Below are 15,749 nucleotides of genomic sequence, written 5' to 3'. Positions count from 1 at the left end.
TCAAAACAAAAGACAAGGCTGAATGTTCCCTTGTACCTGAGGGTTTTATTTGGCATGAAACAGATTAGTAGTACTAGACTGAAGAACCTCACCTTGGTTTTTGAAAGCTTGTATTTTATAAAAGTTTTTAAAGTTTATAAAAGCCATCCCATTATAAAACATGGGGAATGCAGTAGTTTGTTGAGAATTAAGGATCTGTATAATTTTGTGGCTACTCCCTCCTTTCCACCTAAAAAGCTGTGATTTGATTTATTATTTAGGACTAAAAACCCTTCCCCAGTTACAGAAAGAATTAAAACAATAATGATGAAAGAAAAGTCAGCAGCAGGGAGGAAAAGATATGTCACTAGTCAGCAGTTTGTTACAACAGATTTTATTTGCAGAAAATAAAACATAAGAGCTACACAGCTCTGTGCATGTTGCAAGTTCTTAATATTTTTTTCTATTGAAATGTACTAGTGAGAAGCATAGGGCAGGCTAATGGGTGTGCCTGTCATGAGAGCCACAAGTATTTAATGGCTGGAGCCTTGTGTGACTAAAATGCGAATTAAAAACAGTCATGTTTTAAACAGAAGGCAGCCTATTCTAGCAGGCACAACCATGTTTTTGCCACTCCACTACAAATGAGACTGCTCTAACAGAATACTTTTCTAATGAAATGTTCTGACAGAGATTCAGTTTAAAAAGCTGGCATACTGCTAGAGGCAGAATATGTGAAATGTTTTGAAGGGGGGGGTGTCATAGAACAAAAATTAATACTTATGTTTTTATATCCATTAGGATTCTGCAATACTTTTATATGTATTTACTAGGAGAGATGAGAGCTTTGTTCCTTTACTTTTTTACTTTGTTTGGTAAATAATTTATTTGGATTATTTTAAGCTTTATTCTATAGCTTGCTACTATTTCAGTGGCTGGTTGTTTTGTTTTGGTTTTTTTCAAATTGGAAAGAAGCAAACTTTTTTTTTTTTCCTAATGGAGAACCTCATAAGCAAGCATTGCATTTTAAGTTGGTCTTAAGAGCCACCTCATTTCCCATTTTACCATCACAGTTGTAACTACTTATATGAAAAAATAGTAATAGGAGATTTGCTTTATTTAATTAATTAATTATTTATTTATTTTAGCTGCATCTAATGCATGTTTTGGTTTTTGGTCTTTTTTGATAGTTTGTTTTGTTTTCCTCTTCATTCCAGGCACAAACCGGGACAACCTTCCCTTCTGTAGATAGATAGGTTCTGCCCTGTCTCCGTGTCCTGGTTTTTCCCCTCTTGTTTGTAGTTCTGGATATCGAATTCTTCCATAAACAGAACAACTACCCAGTCCTGTTTCTCCTTGTTTCTTTGACTGTTTCTTCCTACTGATGGTTGTCATTCTTGATATTAGCTTCTGTATCTCCTCTTCATTGCCAGCTGTTCTTACAGGTCTGCTAGCTCTTCAAACAGTTCCTGAAGAGACCATTCTTCCTTAACTTCAGGCCTTCTAGAAACCATCAGCAAATACTCAGAGGACTTCAGTTTGGGACTTGTAGTTCTAAAGACAGATTATTTTTCCAAAGTACTGTTTATCTTCAACATTGATTTATACAAAGGGCACTTAGTAGTTTGTAGGATTGAGCCAGAGAGCTAGGAAACTGCAGGCTTCTGAACAGGGTATGCCACTTCTCACTGCCCTGGGAAAAAGAATCATACATATTTATATGTTAGGGTATTGACACTGTCTCAGAGGGAAAACTATAAAACATGGTGAATCGCACTTTCACAATGATATTTCACCATAAAAATAGCAACGGAAACTGTTGCCCTTACAAAGTAAGCACGGGAAGCTCACTACAATATTCTATACTTTCAAGAAAAAAAATATTAATACTCTAATTGATAATACTTGTTCACAAGACTTAAGAAAAAGCATTGACTGTATTATTTGGCTGAATTTGTTTTCTTTTTCTCTAGGGTACCATCATGACGGCTGAAGAAACTGTTAATGTAAAGGAGGCTGAAATAATTAAACTAATCTTGGATTTCTTGAACTCGAGGAAACTTCATATCAGCATGCTGGCCCTTGAGAAAGAAAGTGGAGTCATTAATGGCCTGTTCTCAGATGATATGCTTTTTCTGAGGTAGGAGTTTGTATGTCATTGGTAAAATATAACTTTAACGGGTTGTATGACTGGTCATATATTTACTAGCCCAAACAAATGACAGTTGACTGGCATGTAAACTTTTAGTCATCTTTGCCATAATTTTTTCACTTCTTAAGTATTATTTTTCCACTGTAATGTTCATATGTATGGCATTTAAGTATTGGGATATCAGTGGAGTTCTAAAATAAGATGATGCATTTATGAAAAACATCAAAATATTTTATTTAGATAATGATCTGGTAAATATAGATATATCTGTACAGTGCAGTGCAGGGTTGCAACTGTCCATAAACTTATAGACCATCCAAAAAAAGACTAAAAATGCTTGCGTGTAAAGTCCATAAAAGAAATTGAGCCATGTGATTAAAATTTAAAAAGGGGGAAAAATCCCAGCAAGCTTGGTTGAAGAACTGTCATTGGGGTGAAGCTGGATGAAGCACTGATGGACAGGCAGAGCAGAGCAGTGCCACCTAGTTTCTGAGTGAGAGTACAGCTTGGGACCCTGCAGGGAGCTCTGTCAGGGCCTTGTGGCCCATGGGAGCCTGTGAAGCCTCCTCCCACCCCTGCATATGTTGCCACTGCATAGGGTCAGCTGTTCATCTCTAAAGCAGGCAGGGCTACACAACCGCAGGCAGTCTGAGGCACCAGAAGGGACGGGGAGCAAGGTGAAGCTGTAGGGCTAGGAAGGGGGAGAGGCAGTGTGTGGGGATCCATGGCAGGACAGGGAGAGTGGGGCTGGAGAAGGTAAAGTTCAGTGGTGGGCTGGGGTGAGGGCAGCATAATGAGGGATGTGGTTGGGCATCAGGGTATGGGGATGAACTGGTTGTCAGTAAATAGTTTTATAGATCGTCAATATTTTTTTTTTCTCTGTTTGGCAATGCTGATGCAGTGCCACACAGACTGTGGCATTGGGAGTTAATTAGTATGGGTACAATGCCATGCTGCCATAGCTGTACTGCTTCCAGTACTGAAGCGTGAGTATCTCTGCATGGCTCTCTACTTTACTTTATACTGTGTAGTCATGGTCTGTGAAGAGAAGTGGTTTCTAAAACCTTAGGGTTTTCCCTAAGGTGGTTTCCAAAAGTTGCTCAGATTTCTACTAATATCAATCTATGAAAGTGGACTCTGCTCATCAAGACAAAGCTTGGTTGCCTGAGTGGAGCTGACAGTCAGTCAGTAATATTCTGAAAAGGGAAGGATGATTTGATGTATTCATTTAGGTGATAGTACTTTACAATGAATGGAGTTAAGCGGTTTCTTTAGTGATAAGGAAGGCCTTTTTGGGGGAGGGCAAGGAGTGACAGATGAGATTACCAACTAATTAATTATCTTTGACAGATAAAAATATCTATTAATCTGTAGCTGAATAGATACTCCAGCCTCCATTTTACTGTAGTAGCTTCCTCTGGGCTGTCTACAAGTTTTAACATGGTTTTTACATTTATGAAAGTGGCAACTGTTGATCCTGGATCATGGTGTATACATGAACACCTGGATCATGGTGTATGCATGAGGGCCACACCAGACCATCGATGCATAAGCCTGAGCAGGAATTTTTTTGGAGGAGTGGAGGCTACCCAGACCTTCCATCCTCCGTTTGGGCTACTGAGATGAATCCAAAGACCAAACTGAGTCCAGATGTTTGGCGTCTCCATGGCTGTAGTTGTATAAGTGTCTGGGAATCAAACCCAGGTCTCCTGTATGGTAGACAAGGATTCTAGAAGGAACTTAGTTTACCAGGAGCATTGGAAACTAGGCAATATAGCTATATTTAAACAACATTAACAGTGATTATTTAATTCAATCTTACAACATTTTTGAGCTCGCCTCACCCCCACCCAATTATGTAGGTATTGTAGGTGTTTGGCACACATTTCCAAAGCTGAGTAAGTGTGAAGATAGGATTGTTACATAAATTAACAAATTCAAGATTGAGGCTCTTCACCCTTCATTTGTTTTTTGTTTAGTTATTAGAGGAGTTTTAATTTGAAAGTATGGCTACACTAACAATTTATCTTGAGGTAAGCTGTAGTGGGAAGGTGAAGCAAATTGTTACGTTGTAGGTGTTAGCATGCATGCTTTTATCCTGTAGTAAATATAAAGTGTCCACTGTCACTGAGAGGCAAGTTAACTCAAGTTTCCTGTGGCTAAACAGGTTCATAGATTTTTATAGACATGGGGAGGCTGGAAGGGACCTCATGATATTGAGTCCAGCCATAGGCAAGAAGTTAGCTGGGATCAAGTGACCCCAGCAAGAAATACATGCACATGTTCTTTTGAAAGAGTCCAGAGTAGATGCCTGCACCACCTCGGTGTGGGGGGGAGTTTGTTCCAGACCCTGGACACTCGCACCGTAAAGAACTTTTTTTTCTTATGTCTAGTCTAAATCAGCTCTCCTGGAGTTTATGGCTGTTAGACCTTGTTATCCCTTGGGGAGCTCTGGTGAACAGCTATTCTCCCAGGTCCTGATACGCCCCTCTTATATAATTGCAGGCTGCCACCAAGTTCCCCCATGAGCCTTCTCTTTTCCAGACTGAAGAGTCCCAAGTTCCTCAGCCTCTCTTCATCTGCCCAGCACTCCAGGCCTTGGATCATATGAGTGGCTCTCCTCTGGACTCTCTCAAGCTTCTCCACATCCCTCCTGAAGTGGGTGGGCCCAATAGTGGACGCAGTACTCCAGCTGTAGTCTTACCAGGGCCGAGTAAAACAGGAGGATGACTTCCCTGGTTTTGCTTGAGATACATCAGTGGTTTGGTTTGCCAGAGTTTGGTTTGCCTTGCCAGCCACAGCATTGCATTGGTGGCTCATATTCATCTTGTAGTCAATTAAGACCTCCAAGTCCTTTTCGGTTATGGTGCTAGGGAGCGTAGCACTGCTGAGCTTGTAAGTGTGTTGAAGGTTCTTCCTATCAAGGTGCAGCACCTTACACTTCTCTACATTGAAGGCAATCAGGTTTTGGTTGGCCCACCTTGAGAACGTGTCCAAGTTGGCCTGTATCCCCAGCCTGTTCTTCCATGTGACCGCCCTCCCCCATAACCCACAAACTTTGCCAGTTCGCATCTGACTCCTGAATCCAGATCATTAATGAAGATGTTAAAGAGTACTGGCCCAAGTACCGAGCCCTGAAGGACTCCACTGGTCACCCTGCACCAAGTTGATTTGCTTCCGTCAACTAGTACTCTTTGGGTCTGACCCCATAGCCAGTTACCTAGCCATCAGACCGTAAAATGATCCAGGCCACAGTTCTCCAGCTTAAGCATGAGGACACAATGGGGAACTAAGTCAAAGGCTTTCTTGAAATCCAGATATGACATCCACGTCATCTCCCTTGTCCAGGGCACACATTACCTGGTCATAGAAGGAGATGAGGTTGGTCACGCTAGACCTGCAAGTCACAAAGCCATGCTGGCTGGCATTCAGATGCTTGCCTTCCATTAGACTGGTGTTGATGGATCCCCTGACAATTTTTTCCAGGATTTTTCCAGACTGATCGGTCTGTAATTCTCTGGGTCATCCCTCCTCCCTTACTTTGAAGAAAGGGACCAAGTTGGCTCTTTTCTTGTCTTCCGGGACCTTGCTTGAGCCCCATGAATTTTCAAATATCTCTGCCAACCAGGATGCAGTGATGTCTGCTAGCTCCTTCTGGACTCTCGGGTGCATTCTGTCTGGGCCCATGGACTTGTGAATGTCCAGTTTCTCAAGGTGTTCCCTCACCTGATCCACACCAATTTGGGGCCTATCACCTGCTCCCAGAATGGTTTGTGTCCTTTCTGACAGTGTGATCCTCCTTGGAGGGTGAAAAACCAATGCAAAAAAGTCATTTAGGAGATTAGCCTTTTCTTGGGTGTTGGATATCAGTTGCCCCGTTGGATCTTTAAGGGGCCAAATGCTATCTTTGTTCTTTTTTCAACTTCCCACTTATCTGAAGAAGGACTTTTTGTTGTCCTTCATTCCCATAGCTAGCCTGAGTTCGGTTTGTGCCTTGGCTTTTCTGTACCACTCTCTACTGGTAGGTGCGGGCAAGTGCCGAGTAGTCCGCTTTGGTTATGCTCCCTGTTTTCCAACTGATCTAGGCTTCTCCTTTGAGTTTAATTAGGTCCAACAGTTCTGTGTTCAGCCAAGGGGGGCTTCCTTACCTGCTAACTGCATTTCTTGCGAGATGGAATGTCTTTTCCCTGTGCTTCTAGGATTGTTTTTGAGAGATGACCATTCCTCGTGTAATCCCTTTTCTAGAGGGGTATGGCTTCTAATTGCCTGACTGACCAATTCTCTGAGTTTGCAAAAGTCAGCCTTCCCAAAGTTAAGGACTTCTGTTGTACTGAGGGGTTTGCCTGCTCTTTGGTGAACTAAGAAGGTGACCATTTCATGGTCGCTGTCACCAAGCTTCCCCTCAATCCTCACATCGCTCACCAGGTCCTCCCCTTTGGTCAGGACCAGATCGAGCAATGCCTCTCCCCTAGCTGACCCATAGGCCTCCTATGTTAGGTAGAGGTCATCAGTGCAAGTGAGAAAGCTACGCGACCTGTCAGATTTGGCTGAGCACTCATCCCAAAAGATGTCAGGTGAGTTGAAGTCCCCCATGATGATCATGCATCGGGAGTGCACGGCCTCGACCAGTTCCCTATTGAATTCCCGATCTAGTTGGTGGGGAGGTCTATAGTAGACTCCTACAAGTATGTCACCCTCCTCATGTTCTCCTCGTATTTTGACCCAGAGGATCTCAAGGCATCCTTCCTGGTTAGAAAACTCAATCTTCAGGGAGGTAAACTGATCCTTGACGTAGAGAGCAACACCCCCACCCCTCTTTCCCACACAGTTTCTCCTATACAAGGTGTAAACCTCTAAAGCAACCAACCAATCATAGGTAGAGTCCCACCAAGTCTCTGTTATCTCTACAAGGTCATAGTCATTTTCACATAGGAGAAGGGCCAGTTCCTCATGCTTATTTCCCAAGCTCCTAGCGTTTGTGTACAGGCAGTTAAGTCTACCATGAGAAGCCCAATGCTTCCCTGAGGGGTGAAGCGGGACCTTTCCCTGAGCTGTTGCTAGAGTGGGTTACCTTGGGCAGCCCAAGGTATTGGTAATGCAGCTGACATGGCCTGGGCTAGAACTGTTAATAGACAGCCCGTCTCTCAGAGGTCTTAGTTTAAAGCCCTGTCAAGAAGGTCAGCCATTCTGGCCAAAAAGAGCTTCTTCCCTTTCCAGGTGAAGTGGAGGCCATCCCTTCCCAACAGTCCACTCTCTCTGAAGTGCGGACCGTGGTTGAAACCAAACCCCTTGCAATGGCACTGTCACTGGAGTCTTCTGTTTCACCAGGTGTAAATGGGCAGTTCCTGTGGAGTAGCTGACATGCTGTAATTTCACAACCTACCCTATCCCATGTTAACTCATTCATTCTGCCATACTTTAATCCACTTAACTCTACAAAAATTGCAAGCTTTTAAATGTAAAATGTTCCCCAAGTCTTTTTCTGTATAAAGGAATAGTGGTTATTTTGTCAGCACAGGAGGCCTATACTAGAACTGAATCCTTCGTTTTGGCCTTGCTTCTTAGTACAAGAAATGTGTCAACTTTTATTATCAGCTTTGTTGTAAAGCACTACATTCTTACAAAGATGGTTGTTCAGCTGTCCTATTTCAGATGACAGCATGTCATGAATAAATAAATACAATTGTAAAAGTGTAAAATGTCCAGCTAAACTGAGGGCCTGTTTCTTTTGTTATAGGCAGTTAATCCTGGATGGTCAGTGGGATGAGGTTCTTCAATTCATTCAACCTCTTGAGTGCATGGAAAAATTTGACAAGAAAAGGTAAGAAAGCTAGAATGTACGCTTAAATGCTTTATATTATTTATGGCGATATTAAAACAGGAGATTCCTAGAATGAGATGTTCAGAGGTTTAGAAAAATAAATTCTAACTGCAGAATCTGAGAACAACAAACTTTAAATCCCATAGAATTCGTGAAGTATTTTACCTGTCAAAATATTCTCCTATGAAACTTTGTATAGTTAAAATCTACCATTAAGAATGGTACAAAAAGTGAATTGTAAAATTGTTTGTTTTTCTTAGTCATATAAAACAGCAATGTTACTTATAAGTAACTTATAAGTTACTTAGTCTCTTTTCTTGAATAAGTATATCATTGTCTTCTCAACCTGCAAATACTGTAAAGTGTAGTATTTCTCATAGATTTCATAGACATTAGGGCTGGAAGGGACCTCGGAAGATCATCGAGTCCAGCCCTCTGCCCAAGGGGCAGGAAGTCAGTTGGTGTCATAAGACCCCAGCAAGATAAGCATCCAAATTTCTCTTGAAGGCGTTCAATGTGGGTGCTTGAACCACCTCCAACGGCAGGCTATTCCAGGCCTCGGGGGCTCAGACAGTAAAGAAGTTCTTCCTTATGTCCAGCCTGAAACGGTCTTGCAGTAGTTTATAACCGTTCGACCTTGTCATCCCTTGGGGCGCTTTGGTGAACAATAGTTTCCCCAGATCCTGGTGAACACCCCGGATAAACTTATAGGTGGCCATCAGATCACCCCTGAGCCTGCGCTTTTCCAGGCTGAAGAGCGCCACAGCTCTCAGCCTGTCGTTGTAAGGTCTGTTTTCCTGACCTCTGATCATGCACATGGCTCTTCTCTGAACTCTCTCAAGCTTCTCCACATCCTTTTTGAATTGAGGAGCCCAAAACTGGATGCAGTACTCCAGCTGTGGCCTCACCAAGGCCGAGTACAACAGGAGAATGACGTCCCAGGATTTACTTGAGAAGCATCTATGAATGCAAGCCAGCATTTTGCTCGCTTTACTAGCTGCAGCATTGCATTGAAGGCTTATGTTCATCTTGTGGTCAATCATGACCCCCAAGTCCCTTTCATCCATAGTGCTAGCCAGCGTAGCACTGCCGAGCCTATAAGGATGCTTCAGTTTTTTCCTCCCAAGGTGGAGAGCCTTGCATTTTTCAGCATTAAACACCATCAGGTTCATGTCCACCCATTTCCTGAACCTGTCAAGGTCAGCCTGGATCGCCCTCCTGTCCTCAGGTATGGATGCTTTACCCCAGAGTTTGGTATCGTCAGCAAACTTGGCTAGTCCGCTTCCGATTCCAATGTCCACATCATTAATGAAGATGTTGAACAATATAGGTCCAAGGACAGAGCCTTGGGGGACCCCACTGGTCACAGAGCACCATGATGATTGACTTTCATCAACAACCACCTTTTGGGTCCGACCACAGAGCCAATTCCCCAGCCAGCGGATCATGGTGAACCTGAGGCCACAGTTGGCCAGTTTTGCCAAGAAGTGATCATGGGATACCAAATCGAAGACTTTTTTTGAAGTCATGATGTATTACATCAATCTCTTCTCCCTTGTCCAGGTGATAGGTCACCTGGTCATAAAAGGAGATAAGATTGGTCAAGCAAGACCTACCCGCAACAAACCCGTGCTGGCTATCCCTCAGGATGTTGCTGTCAGCCAGTTCGTTAAGAATGGCTTCTTCGATAATCTTTTCTAAGACCTTCCCCAGGATAGAGGTCAGGCTGATGGGCCTGTAGTTTTGCCAGATCCACTTTCCTCCCTTTCTTGAAGATAGGCACCACATTGGCCTTCTTCCAGTCTTTGGGCACTTCACCAGAGTGCCAGGAGTTCTCAAAGATCCGTGGCAGGGGCTGGGCTATCTTGCTGGCCAGCTCCTTGAGTACCCTGGGGTGTAGATTGTCAGGGCCAGCTGACTTGAAGGTATCTAGCCTCTCAAGGTGTTCCTTCACGAGGTCAGCATTGATAGAGGGCAGGGAATCTCTCTCACCTGGGCATCCCTGTCCCATAATGGGCATAGGCATCCCGTGGGACTGATGAAAGACCGACACAAAGTACCCATTTAATAGGTTGGCTTTTTCCTGGGTATCGGTTGTCAGTTGTCCCATCTGGTTTGGCAGGGGTCCAATGTTGCCCTTGCTTTTCCTCCAGCTCCCCACATATCTGAAAAAGAACTTTTTATTGTCCTTGATACTTGTAGCTAGTTGGAGTTCAGCTGCAGCCTTGGCTTTCCTGGTTCATTCCCTGCAGGACCGGACCAGCGCAGAATATTCCTCCTTGGAGGTGGATCCCATCCTCCATCCTTTGTAGGCCTTTCTTTTTAGCTGCAGGAGGTCCGCTAGTTCCCTGGAGACCCAGGGGGGCTGCTGTGCCCTTTTGCTGCCTTTCCTCGGAGATGGAATAGCCTGAGCTTATGCATCGAGGATCGCTTCCTTAAGGAGCAACCACTTTTCCTGAACTCCCCTCCCCTTGTGGTCGTGGTCCCTTAGGGCCTCACCGGCAAGCCTTCTGAGCTTGTCAGAGTCAGCTTTCCTAAAGTCAAGGACTTCTGTATTGCTGACTGACTTGCCAGCTTTACGGCGGATGGTGAAGATGATCAGCTCGTGGTCACTGTCACTCAGCTTCCCATCAATCGATAGGTCGCTGATTAGGTCATCCCTGGTTGCCAGTACCAGGTTGAGCAGCGCTTTACCTCTTGTTGGCCCGTAGACTTCTTGAGTCAGATGGAGGTTATCCACGCATGAGAGGAAGGTTTGCGACTGCTCGGATTTAGCCGAGCGCTCTTCCCACGAGATGTCTGGGTAGACATCTAGAACTAATGAATTGGAAAAGACAACTTGTGCTAAGAACCAATTGTCTGGCTTGTTAAATTTTTGTTATTCCTATAGTTAATTAAAAAAATATTTTACAATGTCTTGTCTATTCTTGCTAACATGTTTAGCTGCTGCATCAAGGTTTCTAGCATTTCTGTTTTGTTTCTGTCCAGGTTTCGCTATATTATACTGAAGCAGAAATTTTTAGAAGCCTTATGTGTAAACAATGCAATGTCAGCAGAAGATGAGCCTCAGCACGTAAGATTTATTTATTACTTGTCTACAATTGTAAAATGCTTTAAAATACTGTGATTTGAAAGCATCATGGAAGTATATAGCATTATTACTGGTATGCAGCTTCAGAAACTTTCAGCTACATTTTTTCATGTACAAAACTAAAAGGGTGATGTTCTCAAAAGCACAGCTATAGTTGGAATAGCATCAGAAAGACTTGGGATAGATTTTGTTCCCATAATCTTAATAGTGCACCTCCAAATAGTGCCGTTCCAGTCCTGGACTTTACTGGATCCAGTGCAATTGGTGCTTTTTTAATACAAACAGATGCACAAAACTTATTGCATGCTTATGGACTGACAAAAGTCATCAAAGGTAAAAAGGTAGTTCCTAGCTCTACCAAGTACACAGTCTAGCACTCCCTAATAAAACAGTTTAGAATATGAAAAATACATTCACAGAAAACTGGGGTTGGAAGGGACCTCAGGAGGTTGCCTAGCCCAACCTCCTGCTCAAAGCAGGACCATCCCTAACTATATTATCCCAGCCAAGGCTTAATCTAGCCAGGTCTTAAAGCCTCCAAGGATGGAGATTCCATAGCCTCCCTGGCTAGCCTGTTGTAGTGCTTTACTACCCTCCTAGTGAGTTTTTCCTATTATCTAACCTAAACTTCCCTTGCTATAACTTGAGATCATTGCTCCTGATTCTGTCATCTGCCACCACTGAGTACAATCTAGCTCCATCCTCTTTGGAACCACCATTCAGGTAGTTGAAGACTGTTATTAACTCCCCTCTCATTTTCTCTTCTCCAGACTAAATAAGCCCAGTTCCCTCAGCCTGTCCTCATAAGCAGGGATCTGGGTTTTCCATTTTCCATGGAAAAATGTGGATTTTCTCCTTTCATAGATTTCTAGGGTTGGAAGGGCCCTGGTAGATCATCGGGTCTGACCCCCTACTCCAGGCAGGAAAGAGCATTGGGGTTAAGTAACCGCAGCCAGATGCCTGTCTAATCTCTTCTTGAACACCTCCAAGGCAGGGGAAAATACCACCTCCCTTGGAAGACCGTTCCATGTTTTGGCAACCCTTATTGTAAAGAATTTCTTCCTTATGTCCAATCTAAATCTATTCTCCTTCAGTTTGTGGCCGTTATTTCTGGTAACCCCAAGGGCTTCCTGGTAAACAGAGTGTCCCCTATTCCCTGCTGACCCACCCTGATGAGTTTGTAGGCAACCACAAGATCACCTCTCAGCCTTCTCTTGAGGAGACTGAAGAGATTTAGGTCCCTCAGTCTGTCTTCATAGGGTCTTACCTACAGGCCCTCAACCATATGAGTAGCCCTCCTCTGAACCCTCTCAAGGTTATCCACATCCCTCTTGAAATGCGGCACCCAAAACTGGATGCAGTTACCCATCTGCGGCCTCATGAATGCTGCATAGAGGAGAATTATCACTTCCCTAGATGTGCTTGTGATGCACCTGCTGATGCCAGAAAGAGTGCGGTTAGCCTTGCTTATTACCTCATCACGCTGGTGACTCATGTTCATTTTTGCATCAACCAGGACTCTGAGATCTCTTTCCACTGTTGTGATGCTCAGAATGGTACCCCCAGTCTATAGGTGTGTTGGAAATTCTTTCTCCCCAGGTGCAGCACCTTGTATTTATCCTTGTTAAATTGCATACTATTCTGATCAGCCCACTTTCCCAGTCTGTCCAAATCTGCCTGAATTTGCTCCCTGCCCCCCAGTGTGTTTACTATAACCCATAGTTTAGTGTCATCAGTGAATTTGAACAAGGTGCTTTCAACACCTTCATCCAAATCGCTGATGAAGATGTTAAACAGTACTGGTCCCAGGACAGCGCCTTGAGGGACATCACTGCCCACATCCCTCCAGGGAAAAACTGACCCAATCACCTCCACTGTCCAGGTGCATCCCATAAGCCAGTTTTTCACCTACCTTACTGTAAGAAAATCCATCTCGCAGCTACTCAGTTTGCTTGTAAGAATTGGGTGCGACACTGTGTCAAAAGCCTTTTTAAAATCCAGGTAAATAATGTCTACTTCCGCTCCTGCATTTAAGCACTTTGTGACCTGGTCATAAAAAGAGCCCAGGTTAGTCAGGCAGGATCTGCCTGCTATAAACCCATGCTGGTTGTCCCTTACCACTGAGTTACCTGCTAGCCCCCTGCAAATGTGATCCTTTATGATTTTTTTTCTAAGGTCTTGCCAAGAATAGAGGTGAGAATGGAGAAAAACATGAATTTTCCCCCTTTTAAAGGAGAGAACTGCAGGCAACAGTGGGTTTTCCCCTTGCAGGCTGGCAGCATTCCAGCCTGCAAGGAGCTGCTGGGGTTGCAAGTGGAGGGTAGTCAGGCAAAGGGTGCCATGTGTGTGCGTGCACATGTATGTGGCATCCAGGCAGTGGTGGAGAGCAACTCCCACAGCTCCTTCAAGGTAAGTCTGGGGGGGCGAGGGGTGGGTCCAGTCCACATGTTGATGGGTGGGGGCATGGAAGGGAAATAGGCCACACATAGAGGGGAGGAAGCACAGCATTGGGGTTGGGAGAAAAAGGGGCATGTGCCCCCCAAGATTTCTGTTTCTACAGCAGGGCACAGTGTTGCAGTGGTGCTGGATCAGCTGTGGCCAGGAGCTATCTCCACGGCACAGTGTGGGGACCCAGTGCAGGAGGGAGCGTCACACTGCTATAGCCACCATGGTGAGCAACCCGCTGCCTTCCCAGCAGCAGCAGGAGGTACAACTCTGCACTGCTGCCCCTACCATGCCTCACCATGGTGGGGTGGCACTCCCTCCGGTGCCAGGTTCCCCCACTGGGCCAGAGTGGTGGCTCCTGCCCAGAGCTGGTCTGGCCCTACTGCAGCCCCATGCCCCACGGTGGGCACAGAAATCTTGGCAGGGATATCCCACCCATCTGTCACCTGTGCCCCCCATGCCTTCCCTACCCACCTATTCTCTTCCTCACACACTAGGGACGGGGAGCAGCGGGTCGCGTGTGAGGGGCACCAGCAGGGCTGAGAGGGACTGTGGGTCGGGAGTGAGGGGCACTGGTAGGGCTGCAGGGCTGTGGGTTTGGAGTGAGGAGCACCAGCATATTGGGGCTGCTCAGCACCACAAAGTAGCGGGGCGGGGGGGCAGCCACAGCTGGACCCGTGTCCTGGTGGGTAAAGGGGACAGAGGGAGCTCTTTTTTTTTTTTTTTTCCCCCTGATTTTTTTTTAAAAAGCCCCAAAATCAAATACCAAATTTTATAGGTATTTAGATTTTATCTTATTCTAATGATTGAGGCACTGGTAGGCTTCCAAATTGCTTTAACGTTGTAAATATGTCAATAAAACATTGTGTTCAACTGATACCTATATGTATTTACTGGCATTTCATTTTTAATTATAGAGAAATGCAGATTTTGGGGGTTTTAATCGGAGAACTTGCTTTTTTTTTATGAGCAGAAATCCTGGTTTTCTCTGTTAAAGTCATGTGTCCCAGTCCAGTGATTTATTTAGTGATCTGTTGGGTTTTTTTAATATATATTTTTAGGTTTAATCTCATTTTTAAAGGATATTTGATTCCTGTATATGTGTCCTGATACAAATATCATGACCCATTTATTATATTTTCAAAGTAAGACCTTATTTTATTTTGTCATTTTAAATTGTTCACTGCACTTTTCCTGTTGTTGCTTTTCTGGACAAAAACTCAGTGTTGGTCCTGTTTCTTTACTGCTAAGGGAATAAATGTGTCACAGAGGACTGATTTCGCTGAATGCATTGGCTGATTCGATTAGCCTCAGTCAACTGATACATAACTTATTCATGAAACCCTGTCTTGGTTTGCTCTGTGGATTAAGTTCTGAATGAGGTTTTTTAGTGAGGAAAAATGGTAATCCAAGTTGCAGTACGCCAAAGCTTATAGACTAAGACCCATTCATTTATTTTGAAGGGGTTTTTTCCCCTTTACACTGGTATTATAGGAACATTAAATTGCTACTAAAAAGCTTTATGAATTTCTTAAGTATATGTTTGAGACAAATGACTAATTGCCCGAATGAGGTGTGGGAGGGGAGGAATCTGTAACTATTTCTCTATATCTCATTGAGCATATAGTGCGCTAAATATATCCTGTTTGTTCAAATCTAAGATGTCCCTGACTTTAAGATGACCCCGCAATAATTAGACCCTGCATATAGAAAGTTGTTGTTGTTGTTGTTGTTGTTTTCCATATATAGAATCTATTTACTGGGGGGGGGTCATCTTTTAATTCATACCCCCATTGCTGCAGGGGTGCAGGCAGTGGGGGGCAGATGGTATGGGGAGATTTGAACACCTTGCCCCCTGCCTGTCCCCCACCCCCCAATTCTCCCCCTTACCCTTGCTCCATGGTGGCATACTCTTGTCCCCATTCTAGCCTAGAGCACTGAAAATGGTTCACAGTCCTGCCCTCTGAGCATCTGTGCAGGCTGCATGCTGCTGCTACAGGGCCAGGCTGAGGCTGTACTTCAGTGTCCCAGGTTACAGCATGGATGGAACCTGGCATCGCAGAGCATAGGTAAGGCAGGGAGGAAGAGGGGTGGGCAGGGGAGCAGAGGCTCTAGGGAGGGAGAAGGCAAGGGGCAGGGGGCAGGCAGTAGCTGTGGCCAGGGCCATCCATAGGGTATGGCCCTGTGTTTTGGGGGGGTCCTGCAGAGCCGGGCTGAATGGCTGCGGCCCACCGTGGAGGGCCTGCCTGGGGGCGGCAGCG

At 44.6% G+C, this 15,749-nt stretch overlaps 1 protein-coding gene across 2 annotated transcripts in view; it reads left to right on the top strand.

The window, feature by feature from the left end:
* The first annotated feature begins 1,956 nt into the window (after positions 1-1,956).
* Positions 1,957-15,749, top strand: part of LOC102371223 (WD repeat-containing protein 47) — a 52,407-nt gene continuing 38,614 nt past the window's right edge. For both annotated transcript variants that reach the window (XM_025206491.1, XM_006025656.3), the window contains exons 1-3: positions 1,957-2,119; positions 7,869-7,952; positions 10,941-11,025. In XM_025206491.1, coding sequence (XP_025062276.1) covers positions 1,962-2,119; positions 7,869-7,952; positions 10,941-11,025 — 327 coding nt within the window. In that variant the 5' untranslated portion in view covers positions 1,957-1,961. The remainder of the gene's footprint in view (positions 2,120-7,868; positions 7,953-10,940; positions 11,026-15,749) is intronic.

Source organism: Alligator sinensis, unplaced genomic scaffold, assembly GCF_000455745.1.
Source record: "Alligator sinensis unplaced genomic scaffold, ASM45574v1 scaffold535_1, whole genome shotgun sequence".
NCBI lineage: Eukaryota > Metazoa > Chordata > Crocodylia > Alligatoridae > Alligator > Alligator sinensis.
Note: the sequence above shows the minus strand (reverse complement) of the source record. Positions and strands in the feature narration are given on the sequence as shown.